An 18,755-nucleotide genomic window follows, 5' to 3' on the forward strand; every position below is an offset into this window, starting at 1 on the left:
ATTAATTTAGGTTTTTGGATTATTTTAGTATGTGAGGATAAAAATAATTTAAAAAAATAAAAAAAAATATTAATTTAATATTTTTTATATAAAAACTTTTTAAAATATAATTATTATTATATTTGAAAAAATTATCGACCATTATATTTTATATTTTGTAGACATTAAAATTTATCAAATTATACTGCCTTTACTTCTATTATTTAATTCACTTCTATTTTAAAACTTTAGCATGGATTAAGGGTTGTTTAAGAGTACAATAAAAGATATTTTTTGAAGTGTTTTTTTTAAAATATATTAAAATAATATATATTTTTAACTTTTTAAGATTTTTTTTGACATCATGAGAAATAATTAAAATTTAAAAAAGATGGTTGGACTACGGTCTAAATTAAATCAACAACTCACCACGGGCAGAAGAAGAGAGCGGGCGTCCAGTTGAGAAAGCAATCCTTTAATTTGCGCACCACCAGATATTGAGAGATGGGAACAGGTTAGTGACGTGGATAGTCTCAAATTCAAGAAAAGAGAGCCTTAGAAAAGGATTGATGGATTTTCCTCTGTATGGCCAGAGACAGACAGGGAGAGAGGTTCTTTAGTTTAAGGACAATGGCTTATTATTGATCAGTCCAATTCTATCCTTAGAGAGCTCCCGAAATGACATTCTCTGTCTTCCCCAACCGATCCCACTTTCTCTCCTTCAACTCTGAATCCCCTCCTACTCTCAAGAAACCTGTTTTCGCGCGAACAAGCTCCAACGCTCAAAGCCCCTCTTCCGCCGGCTCTGTCCTTGTTAATGATTACAAACCCTTCCCAGGTCTCTCTCTCTCTCTCTCTCTCACGCTCACAGTACAGCTCTATTTCTTCTTGGCACTTGCTTTTGTGGTTTCTTCCGTTTTTTGGTAGCTGTGTTTCTTGTGACTTACGCTATGACGCCTACTCAAGGATTAACAGACTCTGACTTTATCATTTAGAATTCAGCAAACAATTTAATATCCAACCCACTACTTTGTGCTGCCAGTATGCACTATGATCATCTGGTTGATAGCTTTATAGCTTGAAATGATTCATCAATGGCTGTCTTTTGGGTTTCCGAACCTAGGAGGTAGGGGATTTGAAATAGAAGAAAAGGAGTGAAAAAGCATATTATACATGAAAGCTTTTCTCTATGCATCGTCATTTTCATTCATCTCTACCATGTTCTTGGACAAAGAGACTCATTTGCGCTCATTCGCTGCCTTGACTCAGGTTCTTGTGGTCCCTTCCTCTTGTTCTTTTGAAGTGGTTGGTTTCAGATTACATGTAATTATCACATTCTTTGTTTGCATATATATACTCACGGGAAAGAATCTCATTGATCCTTTTAGCATAATTAGACTACATTTGAAGTTATAACACATTGCACGAACTTTTGTTCGTTTTACCTTTTCTGGATGCTTGAACTTCTGCTACAATTGCAAAATGCTGTGCAGGGAAGCCAGAGGCCGATGTTGTTGTTATTGGGAGTGGTATTGGTGGGCTTTGTTGTGCAGGACTTCTAGCTAGATACCAGCAGGATGTTCTTGTATTGGAAAGTCATGATCGCCCTGGGGGTGCCGCTCATTCTTTTGAGATAAAAGGCTATAAGTTTGATTCTGGTCCATCATTGTTTTCTGGTTTTCAATCAAGAGGTCCTCAGGCAAATCCCCTTGCACAGGTGTTTCTTCTTTCCGTTTTTCTTTGTTGTTATTTACGTTTTCCTGTTGCTAGTAAATTGATCATGCTGCTGCTTCATGATAAATACTGTTGCCGGATTCCAAGCACTATGTTCACATAAAATCATAGAGTTGACAAGGAGAAATATGCATGAACTTTGAGTCATATTAATTACTAGATATGATCTGATTTTATCAAATGATTCAGTCACTTTTTTTTGAAGTAGTTAATGATTTATTATAATCCTGACTTCAGTGTTGGAATTTTCCTCTAGGCAAGAATTGATTACTGCTTGCTCTAGCTTGTAGAGTCCATGCAAATTGTTTGTTTACTGGTTCTATTATTTAATTCTTTGCTGACTTCAGGTATCAAGCCACTTTCTCTGATGTTCTTACTGATAAAGATCGTTTTTCTTGAATGGTGCTACCTTTTATCTTCTTGAAAAACAATAGTAATCATCTTTGTTTAATGCATATCTTTATATGGTTTTCAGGTTTTGGATGCTCTGGGTGAATCAATTCCATGTGTGAATTATGACTCTTGGATGGTTTACGTACCTGAAGGTGAATTCCTATCACGCATCGGCCCCACAGAATTTTACAAGGTAGGTTTTGATCATTACCATGTTAAGATTGCAGTCCCATTTCAGGTATCTCATGTGTCCTGTTTCTTTATGAGTTGCATCTTTGATCTGTTTTGTGCATGCTACTAGTGCAACTTGTTTAAAATATGCACACTGTCGATTCAATATAAGAACAGGAGAGAGGTGGGGGAATATAAATTATGCGAAACAACCAATCCATCCAGAAACAAATGGAACCTGACATTACTCAGCGGCATCTTTAATCAATTACGGATGATAGCTACTGAAATTTGGCTGTAGTTTCGGTGCGTTTGACATTGTATCAGATCAGGATGACATGGGTATTGATTACATTTGCGTGGAACTTTGATTCTGCGTATTTGGTTGACTGAACTCAATCACCATTCTTTTCTTTATGTTGCATTGAAGGCCTTAATGATTGCACATTGACGGCCATTGTTTCTGACATGGTATTGTCCAACATGACATCAAAATAAATGAATAAACGAGAGAAAAACCTCAGCAAACATGTAGATATTGGTGTCAGAACAAGGATGGTGAGAGTTGGTTTTTCGTTATGCTATAAGTTGAAGATTTGACCATGCAATAAATGGCCATGACAAAGGATGTTAGTTATATGTAAATGTTATGGATGATCCCACCTTTTTTATGTTCTTCGAATGATCTTTCCTAGTAAGTCATATACCATAAAGCATTCCCCTTGGGTAGCTGTTTTTGGTTACTGAATCTGCCTTGTATCATTCCAACTGACCTTTTTAAGTGTTTAAAGAAACTAAATTAAGTAGGGATGTACAGTTGCGGTCGAAGTTTTTCTTCAAGAAATAGACAAAAACAAATTACATAAATCCCGATTGATGCTTTGATGCCATAGCTGAAATGTGAAGAAACTATTCCTGGCTTGCCGTATACACTCGTCAAATGATTGAATTATTGCGTTCATGAAACCAATTTTTGTGAAGATGGACATAAAAATATAAATAACAGCAATTAATCTGACTAGCAACTCATCATCCATGTACATTTGCATTCTGATTGGCACTCCTCAAGTTCTGTGCTCTTCTCACATCTCATATTTCTATGATGATTTCACTTTGGGTAAGTACCAAGTACTCTCTATTCATTCAAACAAGTTTTTGCTCAATGGGACTCTTTTACCTTTTCCTCCAGGACCTTGAGAAGTATGCAGGTCCCAATGCCGTGCAAGAGTGGAAAAAGCTTCTTGTGAGTTTTGCCAGTTTTCCTCCCCTTAATGAATACATGTTCCATTACTAAGATTTATGTTGCTAAGATTTCATACTATATAGTATGTGCGTATACCAGTATTTTTTGCTCTCAAGAATTAACCATCAAGCTGAATGCATTCTTTGACGATATCAGTCATTCATGGCTCTTAACTTATCTTGAAAATGTAATGTAAAAGATCAGAAAGGAAGAAAGAAATACATTTGTAACACTATTTTCCCGAAGTTTCCAAACTTCAAAACCATTTTTTATGCCATTGTGTAGTTTGGGACCTGTGACTCTTGGGAGCATGTTTCTTCCTTCAGAGCAGCTACTTCATGCATTGCTCAAAGTAGGGTTTTTTTTTTTTTTTTATGTAGTTTTTCTCCAAGGATTTTGCGCTCTGGAACCATATATCTAGTACATGATATTTTTGTCTGATCACTGCATGAAACCAATTATTATTACTGCATTTTTTTTTGAAACCAATTATTCAGAGATGATCATTATCTAGCCATCTAGCCATCTGTTGTTGATCATTATCTTTAAATGCTAAATGCAATTCTATCGCAGGATGCAATACTTCCACTTTCTTCTGCTGCAATGGCTCTTCCTCCTTTATCTATTCGAGGTGATTTTGGTGTTCTTTCCACTGCTGCAGCTAGATATGCACCCTCTCTATTGAAATCCTTTCTACAGATGGGACCTCAGGGAGCTTTAGGTGCTACAAAGCTTCTTAGGCCTTTCTCAGAAATCATTGACTCATTGGAGCTGAAAGACCCTTTTATACGAAACTGGGTGGACCTTCTGGCATTCCTTCTTGCAGGGGTGAAATCTAATGGTATACTCTCAGCAGAGATGGTAACTATTTCATAATTTAATTTCTGATATTTTCCACAGAAATTTTTTTAGACTTCTTCTAGATGGGATGCAGAAAAAACCATGGAATACTCTCAGCAGAGATGGTAACTAATCATTTACTTCATGATTTCCTGTGGGAGATTGTACCATTCATTTGAATATGTACATGTCACCAATAGCTCTAACTTGAAGCAAAAATGCTAGTGGCGTCGAGCATGTGCCCTACCTTCACAGAGAATATCTTTCCTCTGCAAAAGACTGTTTTCCCATTGATTTTCAATTCAGTGTGGTAGAACAGTTATTCGGGGAGCAATTGCGCACGCTTGGGTGACATGATACAAATTCTTGTGTCGCAACTGCACATACGAAGTTATATGATCTTGATGTGTGATTTTCTGGATGAATTCAGCAAATATGCAGGATATCTTTTAAGAGTCTAGGACCATTAACAGCTCAACTGTTTATTTGGAAATTAAAAATTGGTCATCTCCCTCATTTCTTTTTATTAAATCTTAACAAATTCATAATAGATTTGCTCTTTTTATAATTAATAACATGTTCATTTTCCTTTTCCAATTTTTCAAGGCTTGAGTCTGTAGAAAAAAGTTTTGATATACTCATTCTTTTCCAATCTGATATGACGATAACTTGCCTTTCTTTCCCTCTTTGTTTCAGATTTACATGTTTGCAGAATGGTATAAGCCAGGTTGCAGTCTTGAGTACCCTCTTCATGGAACTGGGGCCTTAGTTGATGCCCTTGTCAGAGGACTGCAAAAGTTTGGTGGACGGCTTTCTCTAAGAAGTCATGTAGAAGAGATTGTTGTCGAAAACAATAGAGCCACTGGAGTCAAGCTAAGAAGCGGTCAAGTGAGTAGATTGAACTCTTACGTGAATTGGTTGCTAAACAAGAACCTATCATATCAACACCTCTATACTTGTATGCTGCAGTTTATACGTGCTAAAAAGGCTGTAATCAGCAATGCATCCATGTGGGACACTTCAAATCTGTTGCCCAAGGAAGTTCTTCCAAAGTCATATCTGGACAGGATCAACACAACACCTCAGTGTGAATCATTCATGCATCTCCATTTGGGTTTTGATGCAGAGGTGAGGATATAAATTTTTTATTTTTCAAACTCTATTTTTATTCATATTTCCATTCTTTTCTAGTTACAGCTTTAGCTGCAATACTTGTATCTTCATCTTTCATCTTGCATTTTCAAATTGCTTTACTGATCAGTGTATACAAAAAGACTTGGGGATTCATCACATCGTTGTTAATGATTGGAGTGGAGGAGTCGATGCAGATCAAAATGTTGTCTTGATATCTGTTCCTAGTGTGCTTAGTCCAGATTTAGCACCCCCTGGAAAACATCTATTACATGCTTACACACCAGGAACCGAGCCATTTGAACTGTGGGAAGGACTCGATCGTAGAAGTGCCGAGTACAAACAACTCAAAGCTGAGCGGTCAGAGGTATGCATGCAGTAACTGACTTATCCCATCATTGACTGCTTATGCTGCCTTTTCATGATGATCTCATAATATGCTCGTTGAGGGTGAACAGCACTTGGAGCCATTAATTTAGTTGGAGCCATTAATTTAGTTGATTAATAGTAACATGTTTTCACTTTATCATGTTTGGTTTCACTGATTGATTCATCACTAGACTTCTTCAAAAACAAAACTTGAGCCAAGCTATTGTTTGAGATCAATGAAAAGTGAAGTTACACCCGCTGCTGATGATCTTATATTCCTGCTGTTTAAATCAGTTTATAATAGAGAAGGAGAAGTTGTGATCTTAAATTCCTACTGCTGTTTTGTTGGTTGCGAGACAGGTTATGTGGAGGGCAGTGGAGCGTGCCCTTGGTCCAGGCTTCAGCCGTGAGAAATGCGAGGTGAAGTTAGTTGGAACTCCATTGACACATAAGAGATTTCTTCGAAGGAACAGAGGAACTTATGGACCAGCTATTGAAGCTGGGAAAAATACCTTTCCTGGCCATTCAACTCCCATATCCCAGCTTTATTGTTGTGGAGATTCTACTTTTCCTGGCATTGGAGTCCCGGCAGTTGCTGCTAGTGGCGCCATTGTTGCTAACTCACTAGTTTCGGTGTCTCAACATTCCCAGCTTCTCGACGCGATTGGGATTTAAATGCTTTGGTGAGTTCATTTTTCTCCTTTACAAAATTTTATTGATTTTGAACTTGAATGTTCTTGCTTTAAGCATATCAATGTATACGTTGTATCGCAACTTAATTTCTGTGCAAAAAAAGTCCCTTTGAACACTGAATGTAGCAACAGAAGAAACATAAACATAAACAGGACTACGTTATCTTTATGAAAAGTTGTTTCCAATGGGAGCCTCGACTGATAATTTCCCAGGACACAAGAGACAACAGATATAGAAAGGACAAAAATATATTTGGTCACAGATAATTTCCAAGTAAATTTCTGTTCTCAAAACAGGAGATACAAGGAGATCCGCCTCTTCTATCTCAATACAGCGACCAAACCAGGGTTTTGTTTTAGTAAACATAAAAAATAAATTACCCTGACAACTTGTAGATTGACTCGGATGCCAGCGAGATATTATATCTATATTTTACGGTGCCTGTGGATGCAGGTACTCATGCAAGCGCTCACACCAATGCACGCATGGAGAGAGGAGGAGGGGTTGGTTACTCAAGAGCACAATTGCCCCATGAAGGTGACTCTTGTGGGATCTATTCAAAAGTCTTAAAGTTGGTGTTAAAAGCTTGCCTAGACATGTTGTAGTCTTTTTAGCCCCATTAATTAAAATCCCTTTTGCTTTTCCACTTCACATTTTATCATATCATTACTGTCCCCACTAGGTTTTGAATTCTATGGAACTGTAAATGAATGGAGGACCCTCCCAGTTCTCCCACTCATGACAAGAAGGAAAGATAAAAAACTTGTGCGCTTTAGGCTCCAAAGTCCAACCAGTAATGCACATGAAGCAGACAAATAAGAAAGGTAAAAAGGGCAGCCAATATTCAACAGGAGTGCTCCTGTCTCCATCGACGCTAACGACAGATCATGAGATAAAAGGTCTGTAAAAATATCAATCAATCCTATTATTGTTCTTGAGTTGTATCTTGTTGGTATTTTAAAGCAGAAGGGATCTATTATTTCAAGATCAAAACAAGAACATGCTGTCTTTTAATCTTTTTATTTCTTCGCACATCCTCCCAGGGCCCATAGCAGCTAACACTGGCACTTATCATGATGCATTTATAACCCTAATCAAAAGGGAAAAAAAAAAGATGAGACATTTGTCTACACAGAGTGTGACCAATTGAAACGATGACCAAATGCTTGAGAGAGAATTGCATGCAGAGAAGAGCATATGACCAAATGGCAGGAGATTGTTTTGCATATGAAGCTTTCTTAATGTTTGGATGAAAGACAGCCGACAACTTGCTCATATTAAATGTATTTATTATTGGTTTGTTTTTGTTTTTTAAATTTTTTTTTTAATTTAATTTTTTTATATTAATTTTTTTTTTTATTTTCAAATTGTTTTGATTTGCTAGTATAAAAAATAATTTTAAAAAATAAAAATAAAATATTATTTTAGTAAATAAAAAATACTTAAAAAAACAACTATTATTATACTTATAAACACACCTTGTTAAAATTCCACTCACTTGATTGGCCACTTAAAATAATAATAATAATAATAATAATATATATATATATTTTTTAAATTTATTTTTAATATTAGCATTTCATATTATTTAAAAATATAAAAAATATTAATTTAAAAAGTAAAAATAATGGGTGTTTAATGAAGAAAAGGAAAGTGAAAATCGATGTATAATTAATTATTATACGAAAGAAAAAATAGCAGAGAAGTATATAACATATAGGTTAGATATATAATATAATTATTGTATTATTCAAGAGCCGCCAGATTGAGAAAAAAAAAAAAAAAAAAAAAACTCTGCTGAACTTATTTATTTATTGAATTTTTTTAAAATTTTCTTCTTCACTTTTGATTTTTTTTTTTAAAAAAATTAAAATAGTTCTGATGAACCTCCTGATCCGTTTTTACTCTAAATTGACCACGGGTCGGGTTTTAGAAGCGTCAAGGTGTCATGCACCTAAATTATGTAACAAAAGCAAATAATAACAAAAGCAAATAATAATAATAAAAATAATAATAATAAACAGAAGCAGCAGATAATATTTAATGTCAGAATCAGGAGGAAGCAGAAGAGGTTATTGAACATGGTCAGGTGACTGTAAAAACAAAAATTCCAAAACCCAAAAACAAAAGCATTAATTAATTAATTTGAGTAGAAAACCCTTATTGTACTAGTAAGAATTTGAATCAATAAAGCAATTTTTTTTTGTTTTTTTTTTTTAATTCTCACTTGAACCCTGCAAGGCAAGAAATGCCCCCTCTCTTGAAACGTTTCCAGGTTAGTTTGATTATCATCTATTGATTCTTTACTTCATGATCTGGTTTGAATTTATGGAAAAGATGCTGTAATTAAGCTTCAATCAAATGTTCTTTTTTTCTGGAGTTACAATTTTGGGCTTAGATCTGATCAGTCTTGTCTCAGTTAGTTTCAGTGTTTAATGATTTTCCTTTTCTTTTCCCTTTTCATCTCATTTAAATTGTGGGTTTTGTTTTTTATTTCTAGATCATGATAAGAAGCATTGGTTTTCAGTTGAAGTTTCAATCTTGAACTTTTTGTTGGAACATTGTTTTGATAGAAGCACAGTAAGTCTAAGCATCTGGGCAGATTTTGTTTGTGGTGCTATGTATAATTCTGGGCTGTTTTTATCATGTAAGTAGTTGTATCCTGGATATTGAGCATTTGTTTGAAGGAATTTATGCAGTTTCCAAGTTCACGTTACAAGCCTTGATTGCTTTTATTGATTATGTTAACTATTCAAGTTGTTTGTGGATTGTATGATGTGAAATCTAGCATGAAAAATTATTTGAGTTGATCAATAAATGATGTTATGTGAAATTAACTCTTCCTTGGCCTGGCATCTCTCTCTTTCTCTGCTCCCCCCCCCCCCCTGAATGTTTAGTTTCTGTGTCTGACTTGGAATTTTGTAATTCTATTAGGAAGATAGGTGGGTGGATTGCAGAACTACAAGGTGTCATGAGGGTAGGGAATACTAGCAAGTGGAATACTTGTCACGTGTACTCATGTCGTCTGCCAGCTTAGGAAATGGGGGGGTTGGAAGTTCCAGGTCCGTTAATGGTTTCAAAAGTTCGTCTAGTTCTGTGGATTGGCTGGGCAGAGAGATGCTTGAGATGAGATTGAGAGACAAGGTGGACCATGATGAGGGCAGAGTAAGTTGCCATGTTATAGAAGCTTTTGTTTTATATTATTATGAGGTGTTCTTTTTCTGTTGTTAGATATCCAATGATTGGCCTCATCCTTCAAGTATCTCCAGTCATTGAAACTCTCTGCAAAGTGGTTGCGAAATGATTTGATCCCTTATGTGGGAGGTTCACTCAATCTAGAAACCACAGCTCAATTTCCATAACCAGCTGAGCTTACCTAGCTTCACAATTTTTTCTGTACCTGCTTAGTCCTTTCTCTTCCATTGCAGGATAGTGAACCCGATATAATTGATGGTGTTGGTGCAGAAGCGGGACATGTCATCAGGACTACTATTGGTGGCCGAAATGGTCAATCTAGGCAGGTGGGAAACTCATTAATGCAATACACAAATCTCATCCTGTACTTGATCCTAATTGGTGAAACCTTTACATCCTATGTAACTTCTGCTTTGTTTGGGTTGACAGACCGTCAGTTATATAGCAGAACATGTGGTTGGAACTGGTTCTTTTGGTGTTGTCGTTCAAGTAAGCATATTTGTCCATTGAATTGATTGCTAACTATTTTCCATTAAATTACATTTCTTTAAACTCTATCTGAACTACCTTTGCAGGCGAAATGTAGGGAAACTGGAGAAATCGTCGCCATCAAGAAAGTTCTTCAAGACAAGCGCTACAAGAACAGGGAGTTACAGATTATGCAGATGTTGGACCATCCAAATATTGTAGCTCTTAAACACTGCTTCTTTTCTACAACAGACAAGGAAGAGCTCTACCTAAATCTTGTTCTTGAATATGTTCCTGAAACTGTTAATCGTATTGCTAGGACCTACAGCAGGAGCAACCAACGAATGCCTCTAATATATGTTAAACTCTACACCTATCAGGTACATAGCAATTTGGCTAGTTCCTTCGCATGTCCTATTTTGGCATCTTACCTTTCTAGTCTCTAGTTTAGAACTATTTTCAGTCCCATGGATTTTGCAATTGAGTGTGGGGGAATAAAGCTTTTGTGTTCTTAATGAACAATGATTAGAATTCAATCCACAAGGGTTAGCACAAGTGCTTAAGAATTGATCTGGGATATGGGGAGGTTCCTGGTTCAAGTCTTACCCTTGGATATCTTGTGCATTTCTAGTTCTTGTGGGCCACCAGGCATGAGGCCTGTTTCCTAAAAGACAAGGTTGAGGAATCCCACTTCATGTAAAATATAAAAATGAACAAAGGGATAGGAATTCTATAGAAACAAAGACAGTTTTTTTTTTTTTTTTTTTTTTTTTTCTAATTGTGTTTTCGAAAGGTGCTAGGGATTTTCTCGTGCCATCTAAGACATGCTTTAAGTATGTAATTTGAACAGATTAAATGTTAGATCTCACCAAGCAGCTATATGGGTAGCCATTTAAACTAAAAGCTATTCTTTTCTCATAATTTTGTTCTTTTATTTTTCCAACCATGTATTGGGGATTAAGATTTTGGCACTATTTTTGTACATCTACATTAGTTTAAGATCTAAATCTATGTTCATACCTTTGGCTTTCTCATGTGGGTTAGTGTTTGCAAAATAGTGGATTTTTGCTGGCCGGTGGCTTGATGAATGATATGGTGGCTTATTGGTTGCCACCAATTTGGGTTGAATGACATGGTGGTTTGTGTAGGAGCATTTAGTTAAATAGCCTGCTCACCAATTTCATACATGGAGCAGAGTTCTCAGGATATTTTTGATGGGTTTAGTTTGGTTTGAGAGAGTATTCTTTTTTTATACTGGTTTAAGTTGAAAAGGAAACTTTGAAGTTTGAATGGCTCTTGTTGAGGGTTTTGGAAATTGAATTTGGTAGCAGGAAAAAGAAGTCATAAAGGTAGGAGTTAGTTTTGGAAATCCACTTTAGGTTTGTGAGAAATCATGCGCTGACCACTGTTCTGTACAGATGGCTAGGCTAGAATGAGGTATGGAGGTGCATGATTCTTCATCAATTTCTCTCTTCATAACACCGAGGGTAAAAGTCTTTGGTATAGGCAAATGACCTACTGATTAGCAACTTCTTCCTGTATTTTTGTAATAGCTGGGATTATCTAAATTCTCCTACCAGTGGCTATTTTGTAATATAAGATGGTATCTCCCAATTGTGGAGCAATTCCTCTCAAGTCGTGAAATCCTCCTGCTAGGTGGCATAAAGGGATGCCATTAAAATCATCTATCTTTTCTATTCTAGCATTTGGTTTATTAGGAGAAAGTAAAGACTAGCTTTTTGAAGCCCTCAATTAAAGCTAGCTTACCTTTTAACTTCATATATTCTCTATCTCTGTGGAAACACCTGTACATGAGATTTTTAGAAACTTTTAAGACAAAAACAGCTAAAAACTCTGAAATGGAGCTGATTGAATCAACTTCAACTTGGTTGCAAAGTTTCAAACCTTCTTCTAACATGACAATTGTAAAGCCATGAAGGGATGGTTGCAAAGTCAAACCTTCTTCTAACATGATGAATGTAAAGCCATTTATGCATACTTCCTGTTTCTGAAATAGCTGAGAAAATTTCTGAAGCACAGCCTGCCAATGCCATGAAACTTCTTGAAGTGCAAGGCTTAATACTGGCATCACAACATAGGTGTTTATGAGGAAAAAGCAGGCTCCTGTGTTAACCCTGACACTATCTGCTTTCATTATTTTGTTTTTCCCATTTTTCTCTCCATTGGAGTGGAGAGGGGGATAGAGAACAGTGCTTCACTAGAGAGAGGACTGCATGGCATGCATGAATAAGCCTTTTTTTTTTGCGGGAGAATGATTTTGTTTTCAACCAGTGGTTATGTTTTCCGCTTATAAAATGGTCTTGCAATATCATATCTAATGTATAAGCCTTTATGCTTGTCCTAAATAACTACAGCTGTATGATGAAAAGCACAGAAAAGTAGTATAGGTCATACATGGATCAACTATATTAAAGTTTACCAAGGCTCAAATCCTTGTAATGTGTGTAAATCTTCATTAATTCTTATTGTCTTTTTCCCTCCCTTTTTTGAGTGCAGATATGTAGGGCGCTTGCCTATATACACAACTGCATTGGTATCTGTCACCGTGACATCAAGCCTCAAAACTTACTGGTAAGATGTTCTGTTTAAGGATTTAGGTCTTGTTTGATGAAACCCTTGTACATGTAGAATGAGATTTATAGTAACATTTGGTATGCAAGTTGGGGGTTACCTAACCAATTCAGTTACAAGCATGGTTGTCCATGTTTTGGTGTCTCTTGTAACATTTTGATGAAGCTTCCCTTTCAACATATGTATTGAGCACTAAATAGTTTGAAATTTCCAAGCAACTAAAGTTTCCTATGCTCTGTGGATATTTAGATAGTGTGGCTTCTATGGAACAAATTAATGAAGTATATGAAAAAAACCTTTCTTTGTTGGAGGCCAGGAGTTTGCAGTTTTAAGTTGGTTAACACAGCTCAATTTCAGTGGCATCTATTTGTGGTCAGTGTAGCTGAAATGGAATAGGGTCATCCTGATTTTAAGCCAATCCGCAACTTGCATTTGCTTGGCTTATCAAATTAGTTTTTCTATTTGATACTGATACTCAAATGTTTCTGTCTCTGTTAGTTTTAATAGTAAACTGTCCATTATCCAGGTGAATCCATCCACACATCAGCTGAAACTTTGTGATTTTGGGAGTGCTAAAGTGCTGGTAAGCTTTCATATGACACTGGGTATTTATGCTTGCCTCTTCTTTCCTTGCTTGAGTGTGCTTACTTTGTCATTTTATCAGGTGAAAGGTGAGCCAAATGTATCTTACATCTGCTCAAGATACTATCGTGCTCCAGAGCTGATTTTTGGTGCTACTGAGTACACAACTGCTATTGATATATGGTCTACTGGTTGCGTGATGGCCGAGTTGCTACTTGGGCAGGTAGCTTTATACTCGGCTTCCTATACTTATTACCATTTCTCTTTTACTTCTTCTGATTAACTGATGATTTATGACTTACTGTAGCCTTTGTTTCCGGGAGAAAGTGGAGTTGACCAGCTAGTTGAGATCATTAAGGTAGTAAAAGCTATTGATTCTCTTTTTTTTTTTCTGGATATTTTTCCTTTTGATATGTGATTGCTGAATTAGATTTGATTAGTTCCCCATGCTGAATAAGGCTGCCCAAGTTATATAACAGAACTAAAGTGAAGCTCAAAGTTTTGGAATTGGGAAGATACTTTTGGACTATTTTTTGGTTGAATCCAATCATCCTGGAAAGGAATTCAATTCTGAATAGCCATTATCTTTTCTGGATGACTTCGTACTTGATAGAAATGGGTAAATGTTGAAGAATAACATTGCATTTTGTAACATTAGCTTATTGTCTCCTTGCCAATTCATGGCAAACAGAAAATCAAAGATGGAGAAGAAAAACTTCAATTTTCTAGAAACATACAATTTAAACTTTGGAGATTAAGAATGGAATTCAAGAGACAGAATACTTGTCTTTCTCACATGCCATCATTTGTGTTTCTGATTGCACCAAGTTGAAATTGTCAACTTCCATGAAGGAAGTGTTAACGATTCTGTGTTTTTCCAGGTTTTGGGAACACCAACCAGGGAGGAGATAAAGTGCATGAACCCAAACTACACAGAATTTAAGTTCCCACAGATTAAGCCTCATCCATGGCACAAAGTATGTGTTATTCCTTCCCTATACTGGCTGATTTTTATTAAGTTATGAATTAGATTATAGAATGGCTTGCATAGTTCAGCAAATTTTCTATCTTTGATACATATAGAAGTCAACAAATGAGTAAGTTTATGGAATTACGTTGTGAAGAATTCTTCAGGTTTGCTAACTTGGGTTTGGCGATTTTTAGAATCAGTCAATTGTATATAGTTAATAAACCGCGAGTTTAAATTTCTTATGTTGGGAAAGGCTTGATTTAACTGTCACAGAAGCCTTGGAACCTCGTATGTTTTCTTTAGATCATTCATCTAAGAGCTCGTTCCTTTGTATCCATATTCTGTTAGCATATAATGCAGTTTTGTTGAACCTTTGATGCTGCATCCCTACCATGGCTGTATGAATATCTTTGGAGGCCAGCTAAACTAGTGGAAGCTCAATATACGAATCTCAATCTTCTCAAAAGTCAACCACTGATAATTTGTGGAAGTGATTACTGGCAGTCTTTTAACCTTTTTTTTTTTTTTTTTAAAGAATTAGTCTGGAAGAGTTGAGTTTAGTGGTTTTTTTTTCCGTGACTTGAAGTAATCATTAGTTTGGTCCATTAAACAGTTTACTTATTTTTATGTAAAGAAAAGTCTTACCTTTTTGAAACTGAAGCTAGCGAGTGTATCCAACAGTGAATCAAAATCATATCTTAAACAACGAAGATGTCATGCAAGTCCAACATATGGCAAATAAATCTCATTTCTGACCATTATGAGAAAATACAATAATGGGGTGGTATCCAAACTATCTCTTTACATGTCTAAGATACCAAAACAGCTAAAACCATAGTTTATAAATTCGTGTTCTTTTGTGTTCTTTCTTAACAAAAAAAAAAAAGAAAAAGTAGTTAGAAACTTGAGACTCAATGGTTAGATTTTCATGTAGTAAATAGGAAATTAGGATTATGTTGTTTAATTGCCGAGAGGAGATATGAAAGTGAACCAGAGCTAATGATATTTTTGTCTTCTGTTCTACCTCATCTTTTTTTTTTTTTTTTAAAGATGGGTTCCATATTGTAAAAAACAATAAAGGTTCCCCCAAGTCTTTGTCCATGAGTTCATCCTGTTCCTTCCATAGTTGCCTAAATCTTGGAAATGATTGCATCAAAACATTGAATATTTAGTAAAAATCTCAAAGCAACCTGTTATTCTTCATGTAATTTCCTTTTGTAAGAGACTAATAGGCTGCTGAAACATTTTTATTATTTGCACAACTTTCTTCTCGAAGGACTATCATCTTATCATGGCTGTATGCTTGCATCATGAAATATCTCCTATCTTTATCACTAGCATCCTGTATCTGCACTGCATGTTATTTATAATCTGATTAGTAATAAATTCTGTTACGAGAATTAATTTTTCTGCGGAGATTTTGTCTGAAATTCTCAATCACCAGGTCTTCCAAAAGCGCTTACCCCCAGAAGCAGTGGACCTTGTCTGTAGATTTTTCCAGTACTCTCCTAATCTGCGATGCACTGCAGTAAGTTTTATTATGTTTTCAAGTTATTTGCATGAGTGGTAAACTTCATTTATTGATCAATTTGAGTTGTTTTTTTGGTGGTACTGCAGCTGGAAGCTTGCATTCACCCGTTCTTTGATGAATTGAGAGATCCAGCCACCCGCCTTCCAAATGGCCGCCCTCTTCCTCCACTATTTAATTTTAAACCTCAAGGTAAGTTTCAACCTAATTGCTGCTTCATGGTGCTGCCATGTTTATTTGGAGACATACAAGAAACTAGACCTAGTCCTTGAATGTCTTCCAATTTCTGCGGCAGCTTTTCCTGCCACGGATAAAATTTTCCTCAATCATGTTGTTTTCTTACCTGTGTTCTGTTGGAATTGTTTTTCAGTTTCTTTTTGCCTCAGCTTTCATGCCTTATATAATTTATAAACCTGTTCTGTTACCGCAGAGCTCTCAGGCATACCAACTGATATTGTCAATAGGCTCATTCCGGATTATGCTCGTAAACAGAACTTATTCATGGCTTTGCACACCTAGGAATCGATACAACAACACGCCATTGTCCTGCTCAACTTCCACGCCATTGTCTTGTATCGAACTTTGTAAAAATTTTCTCCCTTGCCATCCTCTACTTGATGTGAGAAAGGGTGCCGCCAAAGGAGCTCGGATAATTTGTGAAACCTGAGGCGCTTTAAGTTTGCATGTTGGTGAAGGTGTATTTTTGTTATTATATGAAGACAACTACAATTTGTGATGTATATTTATGACATGCCCTCCGTTATAGAGGATTTTAGTGCTGGATTAGAAGGTGGAGAATGCATGGTTTTTAGTTTATTCTCTCACCCTTTTGCCTTGACGTTGATCTTTCTCAACATTTTTCTTCTGTCATTCACATCATTTGATCAGAATTATGAAATTAGGGTTTGTCTTTGCTGCTCCATGTCATCTCCGACCTAATGTCCTACTTTGATTGCTGTGAAGTTAGGGCTTGGCTACTGCAAAAAACAAAGACGGGACAGTAAACATTTATCTGTCCCGTGTTCTTGTCTCCTCACCATCTTCTAGCATGTTTTTCAGGACCGTGAATTAGTTCGCCATGCAAGCGTATCGTATTTATATACGTTTGAATTTTATATAAAGTTTATTTACTTTTAATTTTATGAAATACAGATTGCACTTAGAGACATGAAACTTAATGCAGTCTAAGTGTGAATGTCCAGATGAAATGGATTTAATGGTGTTAAATGTGATGTTTAATAGGCATGAATTTTAAAAAATGTTTTGATTCCATGTTATTAGTAAGATCTAACATTATGATACATAGAGTATTTTAGATTAGATTACGTGTAACAAACCAATTCTTTACGTGTAGAATTAACTTTTATACAAAGTGAAGCCTTGTATAACGTCAAAAAATTTAATGGTAGCTAGGAGGATTTGAAATTAAAAGACTTGGAAGGAAGCAAACCTCTAAAATCGCGAGTATCTAAAATTATGAGTATTTGAAAATATAATTGTATTTGTATTTTTTAAAAAATTTAAATTTTTTTATTAAAAAATAATTTTTTATATTTTGAATTGTTTTAATGTGCTGATTTTAAAAATAATTTTTAAAAATTAAAAAAATTATTTTAATATAAAAAATATTTTAAAAAATAATTACAACCATACTTTAACTTTAACGTTTGATCAAAAATGTTGACTTAGACGATGTCGTTAAATTCAAGAAAATGCCATCTGTGGCTTAGACTTTATATATATGCCATGATGAGACCGCCCTCTCTTCCTTGCATTTATGGATCGCCGGTTAAGTACACGAACGACAATTAAATTAATTGTTACGCCAACTTATATTTATAGATATTTTTTTATCTTTTAGTTGACGCAAATAGTCTCTCTTTCATAAAAAAAAAACTAAAAAAACAATTAAATCAAGAAAATTAAAAAAAATTAAAAAAATCAAACCACAAAAAAAAACTGATTAATTTTTATTTTAAAATAACCGATTTAGTTTAGTTTTGGTTTTCTTAAACCTGAAACTGAAAAAACAAAATCAAATCCAAACAAAAAAAAAAAAAATCCGAGCCAAACCTTAAAAAAACCGAGCCAAACCTGTTTGAACCATTTTTTATCCTAAAAACTGAACCGAACCGAACCGGTCGGTTTGAACCAGTTTCAGTTTATTTTTAAATTTTAATTTGGTTATTTTTTTTAATAAAAACTGAGCAGAACTCGAAAATAATCACCTTTACCCTCTCATATACATATCAAAATTATTTTTGGATATGGCTTTTATCTTCAAAAATATATTTCTTTTATATAATTATACTTTAAACCTTGAATATATTCAGTTCTACTCATGAAAAATAAATCAACAAATGCAAAGCTATTGAAAAATATAAATTTCTTAACCATATCTTCCTAATTAAATTAAATAAAATATTGATTTGATAGAATAAAAAAAAATATTATTATTTTAATAAAAGTAGTTGAACCGAGTTAACTTAATAACTTAATAATTCATAAAAATTTCAATTCAATACTTGACCAGAATACATTAATATGATTATAATAAGTTAGTAGTTCATGACTTTTTATAAACATTATAGAAAGGAAAAATATTCTTTTTCATCCATTTTTTTCGGCTTGTATTATTTTATGTTACCTTCTTTAGTATCTTGAAAATTATGGATTTGAGGTCTAATCCATATTAAATTTAGAGTTAAATGGGATAGGATATTTACCTGTGAGATATAATTTAAATTTAAGACTTTTATTTTGATAATAAGATAAATCAATAATTCAAGTAATTTTGTAATTAATTCTCCAATTAAATTTAGTGAGAAAATTAACTTAATTGATTAGATTTTAAGTTTATTATTCAA

At 34.8% G+C, this 18,755-nt stretch overlaps 2 protein-coding genes across 3 annotated transcripts; both read left to right on the forward strand.

The window, feature by feature from the left end:
• The first annotated feature begins 341 nt into the window (after nucleotides 1-341).
• On the forward strand, nucleotides 342-7,587 carry LOC118035424 (prolycopene isomerase, chloroplastic). 2 transcript variants are annotated; one of them, XR_004685183.2, is made up of 11 exons: nucleotides 342-817; nucleotides 1,473-1,696; nucleotides 2,189-2,299; nucleotides 3,467-3,520; nucleotides 4,094-4,381; nucleotides 5,057-5,248; nucleotides 5,330-5,488; nucleotides 5,622-5,858; nucleotides 6,221-6,543; nucleotides 7,007-7,090; nucleotides 7,236-7,587. XR_004685183.2 is itself a non-coding variant. In XM_035040987.2 (11 exons), the coding sequence occupies exons 2-10, from the start codon at nucleotides 658-660 to the stop codon at nucleotides 6,533-6,535; spliced, it is 1,740 nt and encodes a 579-aa protein (XP_034896878.1). In that variant the 5' UTR covers nucleotides 343-493; nucleotides 573-657; the 3' UTR covers nucleotides 6,536-6,543; nucleotides 7,007-7,587. The 2 variants fall into 2 exon arrangements, 1 of the variants encoding a protein (XP_034896878.1); XM_035040987.2 differs by having other exon boundaries at nucleotides 343-493; nucleotides 573-817; nucleotides 7,007-7,587.
• A 1,008-nt stretch (nucleotides 7,588-8,595) lies between these two features.
• On the forward strand, nucleotides 8,596-16,712 carry LOC118035404 (shaggy-related protein kinase kappa). Its single transcript, XM_035040960.2, has 13 exons — nucleotides 8,596-8,828; nucleotides 9,488-9,718; nucleotides 9,982-10,074; nucleotides 10,178-10,237; nucleotides 10,324-10,596; nucleotides 12,734-12,808; nucleotides 13,335-13,391; nucleotides 13,473-13,613; nucleotides 13,698-13,748; nucleotides 14,272-14,367; nucleotides 15,805-15,888; nucleotides 15,978-16,080; nucleotides 16,319-16,712. Exons 2-13 carry the CDS (start codon nucleotides 9,572-9,574, stop codon nucleotides 16,405-16,407), a joined length of 1,269 nt encoding a protein of 422 aa, XP_034896851.1. The 5' UTR covers nucleotides 8,596-8,828; nucleotides 9,488-9,571; the 3' UTR covers nucleotides 16,408-16,712.
• Nucleotides 16,713-18,755: the final 2,043 nt, after the last annotated feature.

The sequence above is a fragment of the Populus alba genome, chromosome 3 (genome assembly GCF_005239225.2).
Source record: "Populus alba chromosome 3, ASM523922v2, whole genome shotgun sequence".
NCBI classification, from domain to species: domain Eukaryota; kingdom Viridiplantae; phylum Streptophyta; class Magnoliopsida; order Malpighiales; family Salicaceae; genus Populus; species Populus alba.